The sequence below is a fragment of the Natator depressus genome, chromosome 14 (assembly GCF_965152275.1).
Source record: "Natator depressus isolate rNatDep1 chromosome 14, rNatDep2.hap1, whole genome shotgun sequence".
NCBI lineage: Eukaryota > Metazoa > Chordata > Testudines > Cheloniidae > Natator > Natator depressus.
The window spans coordinates 24,512,295-24,527,454 of record NC_134247.1 but is presented as its reverse complement, the minus strand read 5'-3'; the positions used below and the strand labels follow the sequence as shown (position 1 = coordinate 24,527,454).

The window sequence follows — 15,160 nt, the reverse complement described above, 5'->3', positions numbered from 1 at the left end:
GAGGCACGATTTAGGGAGGCGCGATTTAGATTTATTAGGAACTGGGAAACATTTTGGGAAAGGGGGAGCCTATACCGGAAGGAAAGACTCCACCTAAACCAAAATGGAACCAAATTGCTGACACTTAAAATTAAAAAGTTCATTGAGCAGTTTGTAAACTAAAGGGGGAAAGCTGACAGGTGCGGAGGAGCACATGGTTCAGACAGAGACATCCTTTGGGGCGTATCTATTAATGGAGATCCCCTATATCCTTGTAAGGAGGAGAGGATGGAAGATGATAAAATATGGGTAGGATCTGATGAGAAACAGTCAAATGAGAAAAAGTCCCATTCAATTACATCATGTAATGGCAGACAGCTAAAAAGTGACAAGTTTTTAAAGTGCTTATATCCAAATGCTAGAAGTCTAAATAATTAGATAAGTGAATTAGAGTGCCTCATATTAAATCAGGATATTGATATAATAGGCATCACAGAAACTTGGTGAAATGAGACTAATCAATGGGACACAGTAATACCAGGCTACAGAATATATCTGAAGGACAGAACAGGTCATGCTGGTGGGGGAGTGGCACTACAGGTGAAAGGAAGCACAGAATCAATGAAGTAAAAATCTTAAATGAACCAAACTGTAGCATAGAATCTCTATGGATAGTAATTCCATGCTCTAATAATAAGAATATAGCAGTAGGAATATTTTACTGACCACCTGACAAGGATGGTGATAGTGACTGTGAAATGCTCAGGGAGATTGAAGAGGCTATACAAATAAAAAACTCAATAATAATGGGGGATTTCAACTATCCCCATGTTAACTGGGTACATGTCACCTGAGGACAGGATGCAGAGATAAAGTTTCTTGACACCTTAAATGACTGCGTCTTGGAGCAGCTAGTCCTGGAATCCGCAAGAGAAGAGGCAATTCTTGATTTAGTACTAAGTGGAGCATAGGATCTGGTCCAAGAAGTGATTATAGCTGGACTGCTTGGTAATAGTGACCATAATATAATTAAATTTAACATCCCTGTGGCAGGGAAAACACTACAGCAGCCCAATTCACTGTAGCATTAATTTCAGAAAGAGGGACAACACAAAATTGGGGAAGTTAGATAAACAGAAATTAAAAGGTACAGTGCAAAAAGTGAAATCCCTGCAAGCTGCATGGAAACTTTTTAAAGACACCATTATAGAGGCTCAACTTAAATGTATACCCCGAATTAAAAAACATAGTAAGAGAACCAAAAAAGTGTCACCGTGGTTAAACAACAAAGTAAAAGAAATGGTGAGAAACAGCCTTTAAAAAATGGAAGTTAAATCCTAGTGAGGAAAATAGAGGGGCACATAAACTCTGGCAAATGAAGTGTAAAAATATAATTAGGAAAGCCAGCAATGAATTGGACGAAGAGCTAGCCAAAGACACAAAATGTAATAGTAAACATTTTTTTAAGTACATCAGAAGCAGGAAGCCTGTTAAACAACCACTGGGGCCACTGGACAATCGAGATGCCAAAGGAACATTCAAGGACGATAAGGCCATTGCAGAGAAGCTAAATGAATTCTTTGCATCAGTCTTCACAAACCTGAGCCATTCTTTTTAGGTGACAAATCTGAGGAAATGTCCCAGATTGAGGTGTCATTAGAGGAGGTTTTGGAACAAATTGATAAATTAAACAATAATAAGTCACCAGGACCAGATGGTATTCACCCAAGGTTTCTGAAGGAACTCAAATGTGAAATTGCAGAACTGCTAACTGTAGTTTGTAAGCTACCATTTAAATCAGCTTCTGTACCAAATGGGTGGAGGATAGTTAATGTGACGCCAATTTTTAAAAAGGGCTCCAGAGGTGATCCCGGCAATTACAGGCTGGTAAGCCTGACTTCAGTACTGGGCAAACTGGTTGAAACTATAGTAAAGAACAAAATTGGCAGACACATAGATGAACATAATTTGTTGGGGAAGAGTCAACATGGTTTTTGTAAAGGGACATCATACCTCACCAATCTACTAGAGTTCTTTGAGGGGGTCAACAAGCATGTGGACAAAGGGGATCCAGTGGATATAGTGTACTTAGATTTTCAGCAAGCCACTGACAGGATCCCTCACCAACGGCTCTTAAGCAAAGTAAGCTGTCATGGGATAAGAGGGAAGGTCCTCTCATGGATCGATAACTGATTAGAAGGTAGGAAACAAAGGGTAGGAATAAATGGTCAGATTTCAGAATGGAGAGAGGTAAATAGTGGTGTACTGGGCCCAGTCCTATTCAACATATTCATAAATGATCTGGAAAAAGGGGTGAACAGCGAGGTGGGAAAATTTGCAGAGGATACAAAACTACTCAAGATAGTTAAGTCCCAAGCAGACGGCAAATAGCTACAAAAGGATCTCTCAAAACTGAGTGACTGGGCAACAAAATGACAGATGAAATTCTCTGCTGATAAATGCAAAGTAATGCACATTGGAAAACATAATGCCAATTATACATATAAAATGATGGAGTATAAATTAGCTGTTAACACTCAAGAAAGAGATCTTGGAGTCATTGTGGATAGTTCTCTGAAAACATCCACTCAATGTGCAGCAATAGTCAAAAAAGCAAACAGAATGTTGGGAATCATTAAGAAAGGGATAGATAATATGAGAGAAAATATCATATTGCCTTTATATAAATCCATGGTATGCCCACATCTTGAATACTGCATGCAGATGTGGTCGCCCCATCTCAAAAAAGATACATTGGAATTGGAAAAGGTTCAGAAAAGGGCAACAAAAATGATGAGGGGTATGGAACGGCTTCCATATAAGGAGAGATTAATAAAACTGGGAGGCCTGCATACCCTCTGAGCCAGCTGAGCAGTGCTCAGGGAGTGGAGTAGGGCTCAGAACCTGGCCCTATAGTTGTTTGCGCCTGATTCACCAGGGCTTTACTCCAGTTTACTCTGGGGTTACAGCACGGTATCACTGGAGTGGTGAGTCAGACCCTTTGTGTCTATTTTCTTTTTTTGCAAAACTGCAAAAGTTGTGACCCTGGGAGCCCCTCAGTGCTGACAGGTAGAGGGCACAAGATAACATTCCTCAGATCAGACCTGACACACTCACTCCTCTCCCCCGGTTCCCCCCCATTCTAATTGTATTTAAAGGGTGTCATGTGTGATCTTATATGCAAACTGGAAACACACTGGTCATTAATGCTCTCGCACAATGTATGTACAGGTGGTGTAGAAAGAATTAGAGGTGTGTGATGGAAATACATTCTTATCAGGAGTTTTGCAAGGAGTGCATAAACTCAGCCTAGAGAAAGGAGTGGTGTTTGGCCTGTTTTTCCTGTGTCTCCAATGTAAACTGAGCCAGGTAACACCTCCGAGGACAGTGAAAAGTGCATCTGCATAAAAGGTAAACAAAGTTAACAAGTTGCGGGGAGGGGAAGACCACATAGTTATCATGATGAGGGATGGAGCTTGCTCCCTCAGGAAGCCTTCCTGACTCTTGAAACAGAGGCACTAGACTCTGGGAAATATAAGCAAAGACAGACAACCATTTTGGTACCATCCCCTGGGGGATACATGGGGACAGACCTCTTGTAATCGGAAAAGTGTAGATCCTTCAGCCAAGGGGGCTGAAGTCTCTGGGAACCGGAAATAGTTGAGAAACCTGCCTAGGCAAAAATTGTATCTTGCTGAAGTTTTAGTCACTAGAAAGTGTGTTTTGTTTTGTTTTTCTTGTCACCACTCCTGTGCTTTCTGTTCATCCTTCTAATCACTTCAGCCTGTGTTCTTTGTTAATACACTTGGTCAGTGCTGTGTATGAAGCTGAAGTGTGGGTCTGCAGCTAAACTACCAGGCTGGTGTGTACGCGGTCCCTTTGGAGGCAGCAGACAGTAATTTGTATGAGGGACCAGTGCAAGGGCCTGGACACCACAAGGAACCTGGTTTTGGGTGGACTTGGGACTGAAGGGCTGTAGGTGTCACCTTGCAAGGAGGAATCAGGATGGTGGAAGCCAAGGTGAGGTCATTGTGCTGTGAGCAGGCTGTTGATTATCAGGGCTCTGTGCCAAAGCTGCACAGCACAGAAGTACCCAGGGTTACAGGGGAAGTTGGGACAGAACCCCCTACTGGTCAGGGTTGAATCCCAGAGCATCACAAAAGTATTGAACCATGATTTTCCACTGGTCTGCTCTTCACAAAGGGCTAGCACTGTATTCTACAAGCCAGAGCAGAGACTGGCTGGTTCATGTCCCTTTCCTGCCCCTAGCTTCATATTGTCAGTATTGCCTTGCAGTTGTATCGAAAAAAGTGAACATATCTATTTGTTTGGGGTTTCTTATACTGGAGATCTGATTATCTTTTAATTTCCTTACACACTGTTCTACTGGGAGTAAAGCTCATTTAAACTGTCCTTAATTCTTATGATTTTGTAAACAGTGTCTTAAACACAATAGACACAAAATCCACTGCAAATTGCTGGAGTGGATGCCATGGTACAGGGAATCATTTTCATATCTTCTGGGATTGTCCCAAATTGACTGCTTCTGGCCTGATGTTAGAAAATTGACGCAAGAGTTATTTCAGGGCTATATCCCCCAAAGTCCTATTACTGTGCCATTAGAAAAATGCCCTGATTTAACAATGATCTGAAATTAAAACAAAGACAGATACTTGCTTAGAATTCTTGTGGCTGCCGCCATTAAGTGAATCTTACCACCGTCCCTGCAAAACCAATACTGTTTATAGAAAAGTGGTTGATCAGAATAAAACAACTGAGAAATGGAGCAAGTTACTGCCATATTAGAATAACAACTAAACTAGTAGTAGGACAATTAGCCAAATGCAATGAGTGGATAAAAAAATTACGAATATAACTTTCCGACTAACATCATTTATTTTATTTATTAATTACATATTTAGATTTAAAATAATAATTATTCTGACCCCGGTGCCCTGACATAATTAATTATACAATAAATAAAAATTAATTAAAAGTCAGCATCACTGAAATAATCGGTTGCACAGAAATACAGCCAACCAGCCCGTATGTGTATATAGTGTAATGGACCCTATGCTGCCTCAACTCTACTGTATATCCTTACCTGTTATATGTGTCACCCTCTCTTTTAATATTTATGTAAGAGAATCACTTGTATTTTCAATAATTCTGTGTTATCTTGAAAAAATGTTAGTAACTAAACATTAACGGTTACATTATCAAAAGATGAATCTGAGTCGTATGTAAAAAATGTGGAATTGTGTGTGCAAAGCCTACACTTGACCACTCAGTTGCACTGTAGTTTTACATGCAAGTTGTACAGGCAAAGCTCAAATTGAACTGTCTGAAAACGTAGACCTAAAGTTCTTCTTTTAGTCATGTTGGGCTAAATTCTGGTCCCAGTGAAGTCAATATCAAAACTTCCATTGCCTTCAATGGGACCAAGATCTGGAGCACAATTTCCAGAAGTGTCTGAGGACCAGGTTTCCAAAGGTACTTAGACACCTAAATACCTTTAAACATCTGGCCTTAGTAACGTAGGCGCCTAAGTCCCAATGACTTTCAATGGGACTCATGAGAGCGTCTTCACTGTCATTCATAAACCAGTCGGAGAACACTTCAATCTCTCTGGTCACGCAATCACAGACATGAGGGTCGCTATCTTAAAGCAAAAAAACTTCAAATCCAGACTCCAGTGAGAAACTGCTGAATTGGAATTCATTTGCAAATTGGATACTATTAATTTGGGCTTGAATAGAGACTGGGAGTGGCTAAGTCATTATGCAAGGTAGCCTATCTCCCCTTGTTTTTTTCCTACAAAAACCCCCCCCCCCCCAAGACGTTCTGGTTAAACTTGGATTATTGCTGTGCACATTGTAAGATGAGCTATTGCCAGCAGGAGAGTGAGTTTGTGTGTGTGGTTTTTGGAGGGGGTGTGTGTGTGTGGGGGGGGTGGTGGTGAGAAAACCTGGATTAGTGCTGGAAATGACCCACCTTGATTATCATGTGCATTATAAAGAGAGGTTTCAAAGAGGGATGGGCTATTACCAGCAGGAGAGTGAGTTTGTATGTGTGTCTGTGTGTGTGTGGGGGGGGGGGGAAGAGTGAGAAAACCTTGATTTGTGCTGGAAATGGCCTTCCTTGATGATCACTTGATGATCACTTTAGATAAGCTGTTAGCAGCAGGACAGTGGGGTGGGAGGAAGTTTTGTTTCATGGTCTCTGTGTGTATATAATGTCTTCTGCAGTTTCCACGATATGCTATGCATCCGATGAAGTGAGCTGTAGCTCACGAAAGCTCATGCTCAAATAAACTGGTTAGTCTCTAAGGTGCCACAAGTACTCCTTTTCTTTTTTCTTTTTACGAATACAGACTAACACGGCTGTTACTCTGAAACCGGTTCACTGTCACCAGCGATGTGATCACAGCACATGTAGACATGACGGCACTAGCTGCGATCATGCGTGCTCCAGTGACAACAGCAGTGAAGCTGTGGCAGCCCTGCAGCAGCGTGGGCTGTATAAGCCCCCCTGGGTCCTGGGATATGTACTCGATTTGCTGCTGGTGCTGCTGCAGATTCACAGCTATTGTTATTCCAGCTAGCTAGATACAAGGGCTGCAGTCACAGCTCTGGTGGCAGTATGTGCAGGGGGGTCGACTGCCTCTCCAGCAGCCTTAATGTGTATGTGTGGCACCTTTCACATGCGGTTGGAGGGCAAACCTGCCCCACGTTTGCCCAGGAATGGCAGCTCATGTCCCCCAGGGGTGGGACCAGCTCCCCACTCCGAGTATTGTAACATGGCAAATGGGGGCTCAGCACCATTCAGAGTGGGGAGCCTGGCCCAGCTGCACAGGACAGGGGCCACTGCTGTGGGGTGGGCGCAGGGTGATCTCGCTCTCCAGTCCCCCACGCATGACCCATTCCGCCCTGGTGGCAAAGCCTGGCTCTGCCACTGAGAGGAGTCAGACCTATCATCTCCTAAAGCACATAGGGACTTTTGAAAATTGTATCCCAAATCTACTCTATGGTATTTCCTGGGTGACTATGACTTTTGTGTCTAGGCACCATATACACCTTTGTCCAAAGCCTGTAACAAACCTGTGGGTCTCTATTGCAATTCCCTAGAACAGGGTGCTTGCCAGGTACTGGTCTGCTTTTCTCCTGTGTTCCTCTCCCTGCAGGAAAGTGTCTTGATCTAGCTCCCAAACCAGCATTAGATATGGACAAGGGCAGCTCCTAACACCACACCACCCCTGTCAGAACGGAGGGACTAGATGAAGGAGATTAGGGGGTGGAAAATCCCACTCCTTTGAAGCTGTGCCTCTCCGCAGAGTTGTCCCTGAAAACATTGTGCAACACCCTCATGCATGTCTCACCTTCTTGTGTACTTTCCCACTCTGCCAGGCAGAACAGAATGGGAACACTTTCCTTTGAACTCTGCTTCAGCAGCCATTAATGCAAATAATGCAACTGCAATTAAGGAATGGCAGCCTGGCAGAACACATAACCCATGATCCCATCATTAACAGTCATTCCTTCCTCAAAGAAAATAACTCGGTGCAAGCAAATCACAGCTCTCACACCTGCCTCGATGGGGAAACAGCGTCTCAGTATTGTGGAGCCAGGCTAGTCACAGGCCTGCATATATGAAACGAAGGTTATGGGGAAAGCACTCAAGAACTCGCATGGATCAGGAGTTTTCGGGGCAACCTAGAAAATATTAAAATCTAGAGATTTCCTCTCTCAGATTTGAAATGACTGAGAATTACACCCACCAGAATTGTCTCCTGGTTACCTTGTATCCCTGGGAAAATATTCAAAACCTGGTCCTGGAATCCATGTCACTTTCTGCTCTGATCTTCCTTAGGTGCCTTTTTAGTTACTTTTATGTAAATGTGTGTTGGGTGGTATTTTGTCTCATACACGCTTGGCAGGAGCTTTTGTTCATGTACAAATGGGATAGGCATATGTCAATTTGCATAGTCACACTGGACATGCTTACCTTATCCCATCCACTCAGGAACTAAGACCACACCATATACTTAGCTGACCAAACACACCACTTGAAGAGAGGATTCTGAATATTGAACACTTATTGGAGCCCTCACTGAAAAAGGTTCAAATGATCTTTTGATGGATTACCCATAACAAACATTCATCATGATCACGAACTGTTCGTGGACAATTTGTGAGCAGAATAAAGGGACAAATCAAACGAATATACTGTTTGCAATTAAATAGTTCAACCTGCTCTATAGATGAGTATCACAAAAGATACCCAGTAGATAAGAGAGCTAAGGGAAGAAAAGTACTTGAAAATCTGCAATCCAAGATCATGAATATGTCTGCTTTGATCCTCTTTCTCTCTCCCAACTACACAGAAAAAGAAGGCATCTGTCAGATCAAGAGAGGAGTTTAACTATCTTGGCACATGTCGTTACCTAAAATCATTAAATGCAACAGAGAAACTGGCTGTCTAAATATCTAAAGGTGATGGAACTAATGCACAATTCACAGGCGGAAAAAGTAGGTAAACTGGTGTCGATGCAGCAAGTGCAGATTTAAGTGTGCGCTGCCTTTCAAGAATATTTGTGTTTAAATCAACAACAACAAAAGTGCTCACGTGCACGCAAACACACACACACACACACACACACACACCTTAGAAAGCCAGACAACCGGGGGATAAGGTCGCACTACTCGAACAAGAAAATGGCTCTCTTTTAGCTAATTACCCCCTGCTCTCACACTGTCCCAGGTGATTTGCAGATATGTATTGGGATTATAATGAGCAGCACAATTTTCTTTTCTATTTTTTACCTGGTATTATGGAAACGGAGCTCAAAGATATTTAGGGCTCAATCATGGCTTTGCCATGAGCACTCTGAAGGGCAGTGGATTTTGTGCTTCTCTGGAAGCAGATTAGAACTCAGAGTCACAATTTATCTCCCAGTTTCCCCTGTTTTGAGGGGGACATGCTGCGTGCTCACCCTATTCCTTTATCTCTATTTTTATTTCTCTTTTTTGCTAAAAAATAAAAAAAAATGTGTTGGGATTTTGAATTCTAGTTAACACCTATGTTTTTAGGGTGTCATTAATTCAGGAACTCCTTGTCCAATTTACCTCAGCTTTAATATGTGTAGTCCATCTTGCTGCTAGACCTAACCTACCAATTTTGAAATTGACATCACTTCTTTTGCGGTTTTCGGAGGACAGGATAAAATTTAGACTAATAATGGAAAATTACCTGTAACCTGAATGATGAAGTGGCTACTGCCTTTCTGGAATAGGAATGGGCCAAACAAAGGTTCAAGGTAACTTTTTCAAGACAAATTATTCTCCCATCCTCTCTTAGAATCATAGAATGTCAGGGTTGGAAGGGACCTCAGGAGATCATCTAGTCCAACCACCCTGCTCAAAGCAGGACCAATCCCCAACTAAATCATCCCAGCCAGGGCTGTGTCAAGCCTGACCTTAAAAACATCAAAGGAAGGAGATTCTACCACCTCCCTAGGTACCGCATTCCAGTGTTTCACCACCCACCTAGTGAAAAAGATTTTTCTAATATCCAACCTAAATCTCCCCCACTGCAACTTGAGACCATTACTCCTCATTCTGTCATCTGCTACCACTGAGAACAGTCTAGAGCCATCCTCTTTGGAACCCCCTTTCAGGTAGTTGAAAGCAGCTATCAAATGCCCCCTCATTCTTCTCTTCTGCAGACTAAACAATCCCAGTTCCCTCAGCCTCTCCTCATAAGTCATGTGTTCCAGTCTCCTAATCATTTTTGTTGCCTTCCGCTGGACACTTTCCAATTTTTTCACATCCTTCTTGTAGTGTGGGGCCCAAATTGGACACAGTACTCCAGATGAGGCCTCACCAATGTCTAATACAGGGGAACGATCACGTCCCTCGATCTGCTGGCAATGCCCCTACTTATACAGCCCAAAATGCCATTGGCCTTCTTGGCAACAAGGGCACACTGTTGACTCATATCCAGCTTCTCGTCCACTGTAACCCCTAGGTCCTTTTCTGCAGAAATGCTGCCTAGCCATTCGGTCCCTAATCTGTAGCGGTGCATGGGATTCTTCCGTCCTAAGTGCAGGACTCTGCAGTTGTCCTTGTTGAACCTCATCAGATTTCTTTTGGCCCAATCCTCTAATTTGTCTAGGTCCCTCAGTATCCTATCCCTACCCTCCAGCGTATCTACCTCTCCTCCCAGTTTAGTGTCATCTGCAAACTTGCTGAGGGTGCAATCCACGTCATCTTCCAGATCATTAATGAAGATATTGAACAAAACCGGCCCCAGGACTGACCCTTGCGCACTCCACTTGATACCGGCTGCCAACTAGACATGAAGCCATTGATCACTATCCGTTGAGCCTGACAATCTAGCCAGCTTTCTATCCACCTTATAGTCCATACATCCAGCCCATACTTCTTTAACTTGCTGGCAAGAATACTGTGGGAGACCATGTCAAAAGCTTTGGTAAAGTCAAAGAATAACACGCCCATTGCTTTCCCCTCATCCACAGAGCCAGTTATCTCGTCATAGAAGGCAATTAGATTAGTCAGGCATGACTTGCCCTAGGTGAATCCATGCTGACTGTTCCTGAACACTTTCCTCTCCTCTAAGTGCTTCTGAATTGATTCCTTGAGGACCTGCTCCATGATTTTTCCAGGGACTGAGGTGAGGCTGACTGGCCTGTAGTTCCTGGATCCTCCTTCTTCCCTTTTTAAAAGATGGGCACTACATTAGCCTTTTTCCAGTTGTCCGGGACCTCCCCCGATCGCCATGAGTTTTCAAAGATAATGGCCAATGGCTCTGCAATCACATCCACCAACTCCTTTAGCACTCTTAGATGCAGCACATCCGGCCCCATGGACTTGTGCTCATCCAGCTTTTCTAAATAGTCCCGAACCACTTCTTTCTCCACAGAGGGCTGGTCACCTCCTCCCCATGCTGTGCTGCCCAGTGCAGTAGTCTGGGAGCTGACCTTGTTCGTGAAGACAGAGGCAAAAAAAGCACTGAGTACATTAGCTTTTGCCACATCCTCTGTCACTAGGTTGCCTCCCTCATTCAGTTAGGGGCCCACACTTTCCTTGACTTTCTTCTTGTTGCTAACATACCTGAAGAAACCCTTCTTGTTACTCTTAACATCTCTTGCTAGCTGCAACTCCAAGTATGATTTGGCCTCCCTGATTTCACTCCTGCATGCCTGAGCAATATTTTTATACTCTTCCCTGGTCATTTGTCCAATCTTCCACTTCTTGTAAGCTTCTTTTTTGTGTTTAAGATCCGCAAGGATTTCACTGTTAAGCCAAGCTGGTCGCCTGCCATAATTACTATTCTTTCTACACATCGGGATGGTTTGTCCCTGTAACCTCAATAAGGATTCTTTAAAATACAGCCAGCTCTCCTGGACTCCTTTCCCCCTCATGTTATTCTCCCAGGGGATCCTGCCCATCAGTTACCTGAGGGAGTCAAAGTGTGCTTTTCTGAAGTCCAGGGTCCGTATTCTGCTGCTCTCCTTTCTTCCTTGTGTCAGGATCCTGAACTTGACCATCTCATGGTCACTGCCTCCCAGGTTCCCATCCACTTTTGCTTCCCCTACTAATTCTTCCTGGTTTGTGAGCAACAGGTCAAGAAGAGTTCTGCCCCTAGTTGGTTCCTCCAGCACTTGCACCAGGAAATTGTCCCCTACACTTCCCAAAATCTTCCTAGATTGTCTGTGCACCGCTGTATTGCTCTCCCAGCAGATATCAGGGTGATTGAAGTCTCCCATGAGAACCAGAGCCTGCGATCTAGTAACTTCCGTTAGTTGCTGGAAGAAAGCCTTGTCCACCTCATCCCCCTGGTCCGGTGGTCTATAGCAGACTCCCACCACGACATCACCCTTGTTGCTCACACTTCTTGTTGCTCAAACATCTCTTAAGATGTGGAGATGTGGAAGCTTCAGATCAAACACAAGACAACTTTCATAATAAATGTATCCCAGAATATTTTACTGACGTAGTATAGCCACAGAGCTAGATAATACATACAGTAACAGGAGAGAAAGAAATTCAGAGATACAGGAAAGGGAGAACTGATATGTATTCAGATGGGATTTACACAGAGGTGGAAAGCTGGTGTAATGAGAGGGATGGTTCAGACAGCAGATGTTTCTCACAACCCAAGCGAGGAGATTATGAGGAAGGAGAGAGCAAAATGAGCAGGGGAAGCAGGTGGAACAAGTCCAAAGAGGCATGTGGAAACAGGGAGGATAATTCTGAACTGGATGGTGAAGTGAACTGGGCGCCAGCAGGGTGTGATTTGATTGGAATATTTTGTACTGAGGGAATGTAGGCAGCAGCATTCTGCACATGCTGGAGTCTAGGGAGCTGGGGCTTGAGAAGACAGAGGGAGAAGGGAGCTGCAGTAGATGAGGTGAAAGGAGATGAATAAACAAAAGGGGTTTTCAGCAGAGGTGGAGGTGAGGCCCTGCCACAGACAGGCAGAGCTGTGGATATAGGGACATGAACACCATTTGGATGATGCAGGTTATCAACAATGGAGTCACGTGGAAGATCTGACTCAAAGAGGAAGTATGAGTAGAGGTTGAGGATGCTGTGCCTCCCCAAGAGAAGCACTTTGGCCATTGAGACAGTTTACTGAAGGATGCTGAGATGAAACCACAGTTTACTTGGCCAAGAGGACACAGTGGTTGGACAGGAAAGGGCCACTAAAGGTGCTGAAAGACACAGACAGCAGAGAGAAAGGAAATTCCAGAGCTCATTGAGGAAAGGCTATCAAAGGGAGCCCCTGAAGGGCTGTCGAAATTGATGGAAGACTGAATCAAGGGAAGCTTCGTAGATACACTGGAAGGGCAACACTAGGCCTATATCAGAGGTGACAGTACATTTTATACAGCCATGGGGTGATAAGCTACCCAGACCATCTACAGAGGGGTCAGTTCTAGGGTTGTGGAGATGAGTCAGCAGAGGTATAAGGTGAGTGATGGCTGCTGTTTGTTGCCCTTTCATTCCTACAGCTGGTGAAGTGCCCAGTTTTCAGATGGCTGGAAGAGTAGCAAAGAGCAAAGCATGGAAACAGGCTCTCCTCCTTGTGCAGGGTGGGAAAAAGAGAGTGTTTCTGGATCCCCTGACTTTCTCTCCATTTCTTCCCTGCTCCCTCAGTGACTCCACGTCACAGGGACCCCCCAACCCCAATAGCCCACGAACTCCCGTCAATACCACTTCTGGTGCTGGCCACTGCAGAGTGAGGTGAGGCCATCCCTGCTCTAGGGGCTGAGCATGCTGCCTTGGAAGTGCTCCCAGCCTGGGGGCCTGAAGAGAGAAACTAGAGGGGATACTGGCAAGTGACACAAGGGCAGGTGTCTGCACATCCCTGGGCCCTAAGGGTCTGGTCAGTTTGGGAGTGCTCTGAACTCAACCCCAACCCCCCCCCCCCCCCCCCAATGTGACACCAACAGCCTGCTGGTTCAGGCCCTAGTTTTCCTGTGTTTAATATGCATTCCTAGCCTATCTTAGCAATTGTGAAATGATGTCATCTGCTTGCTGGCGAGGGTACAGGAGGGGCTTCTCTCTGGTGCTGTTCCAGGTAGCAGGATCTGCGACAGCCGATGGTGGACATGGAAATGAATACAGAGCTTCCAGAGAGGAGGAAACACAAAGCTGGTATTTAATTGAAGCTATGAGATCGGGCCATATTTAAACGTGTCCATTATTAGATATATGGTCCTACGTTTAATGCAAATAGAATAAATCATTCATATCTCATTGACATATGAACTATTCTATTCACATTAAACATAATTTTAATGCCAGTAAGTGTTACCCAGCTGTCAGAGGAAAGTTACAATACGTGCCATTTTCTCTTACCATTTGTAGGTGTCTGGGTTGCACTGTTTAGTATCAGGTGGTTATAATTTTGTTCTTGGTCATCTGAAATTCACAGAAAAAAATCCTTTTAAGAAACAGCTCAGCGAATCCACTGATCTGCAGATGATAATTACAGTTCACATTATTCACAGGAAATCTCAGCATGATTAAAGAAAGGAGAAGAAAATGCTTAAGAAAGCAGAAGAGTCTTTCACGTTATTCACTTAACATTCCAGATGCTAGAGGAACATGATAATGGAAAACTGCCTCCATTCTGTTGAGCCTGCAGAATGGAACGTCTGCAAGGTAAGAAGCACTTCTAAGCAGGACATGGATTTCAACATCCATGGGACCATGAGAGATCCTGGGTTCCAGTAACTCCCTCTGAAGCCACTAGAGTGATCCATGCCCACTGAATAGAGTTCCTGGTCTGTGTCCTGACATTCAGAACCTCATGTGGGATTGTTCCTGGCTATCTGAGAAACAGACGTTCCCTCTGCCACCAACTACATTCCCTGGGAACAATGAAAACAGCAACCAGCAAGACTCATATGTTCTGGAGACAGAGTTTTCATAGGAGCTGGACCTAGACAATAGAGTTCCCTCCTACAAGAGATGAGAATGACCACAGGCTTCTCTGCATTCAGTACTAAACACCCTTTGCTGCAAAGAGACAAAAAAGGATTAACAGCAGTATCACCACCACTAATAAATAATAATAATAGTAGTAACTCCTCTATGAACTGCAAAGCATCTTTCCCTCTTTCCCACTGTAATAAACAGCAGCATAGCACTAGGCAAGTAGCCACTAGTCCATACCATATGTTGCATAAGTTTCCAGGTAAGGCCTTAATAAGTAACGTACATGCTTAGGCTGAATCATCACCATCAGATACATCAGCTTATTGGGGAGTCTTATCCTGCTGTTTTAACGTGCAGAGTTTCTTGCTGCAGACAGAATATGTGGTCAGAGGTGATTTATTTGGGTGGTGGCATACCAGTTACCTAACTCAACTTGAGATTCCATTGAGGAGACCAAGACTATTAGCCCAACCTTCAACAAGTGGTGAACAAGGCTCAAAAGTGTGGTGGTTTGATTCAGACAAGCATCCAAATGTTCTGAACCTCGCCAAACCTTTTAGAGTGAGCCAATGGCCTGGAAATCTCCTCAAATGCGACATTCTCCCGAGATCCTCCAGTGCTGATTGATTTCTGTGGGTTCAGAAATGCTGCAAGAATAGTTTTCCCTACAGCATTTCTGTTCATCCCATCAGATCCTGACAGACGACAGGAAG

The 15,160-nt window shown here is 44.0% G+C and overlaps 1 protein-coding gene across 1 annotated transcript in view; it reads right to left on the bottom strand.

Annotated features, from left to right (window-relative positions):
- SHISA6 (shisa family member 6) overlaps positions 1 to 15,160 on the bottom strand; it is a 376,791-nt gene that overhangs the window by 44,383 nt on the left and 317,248 nt on the right. The window contains exon 4 of the mRNA XM_074971799.1: positions 13,866 to 13,928. Coding sequence (XP_074827900.1) covers positions 13,866 to 13,928 — 63 coding nt within the window. The remainder of the gene's footprint in view (positions 1 to 13,865; positions 13,929 to 15,160) is intronic.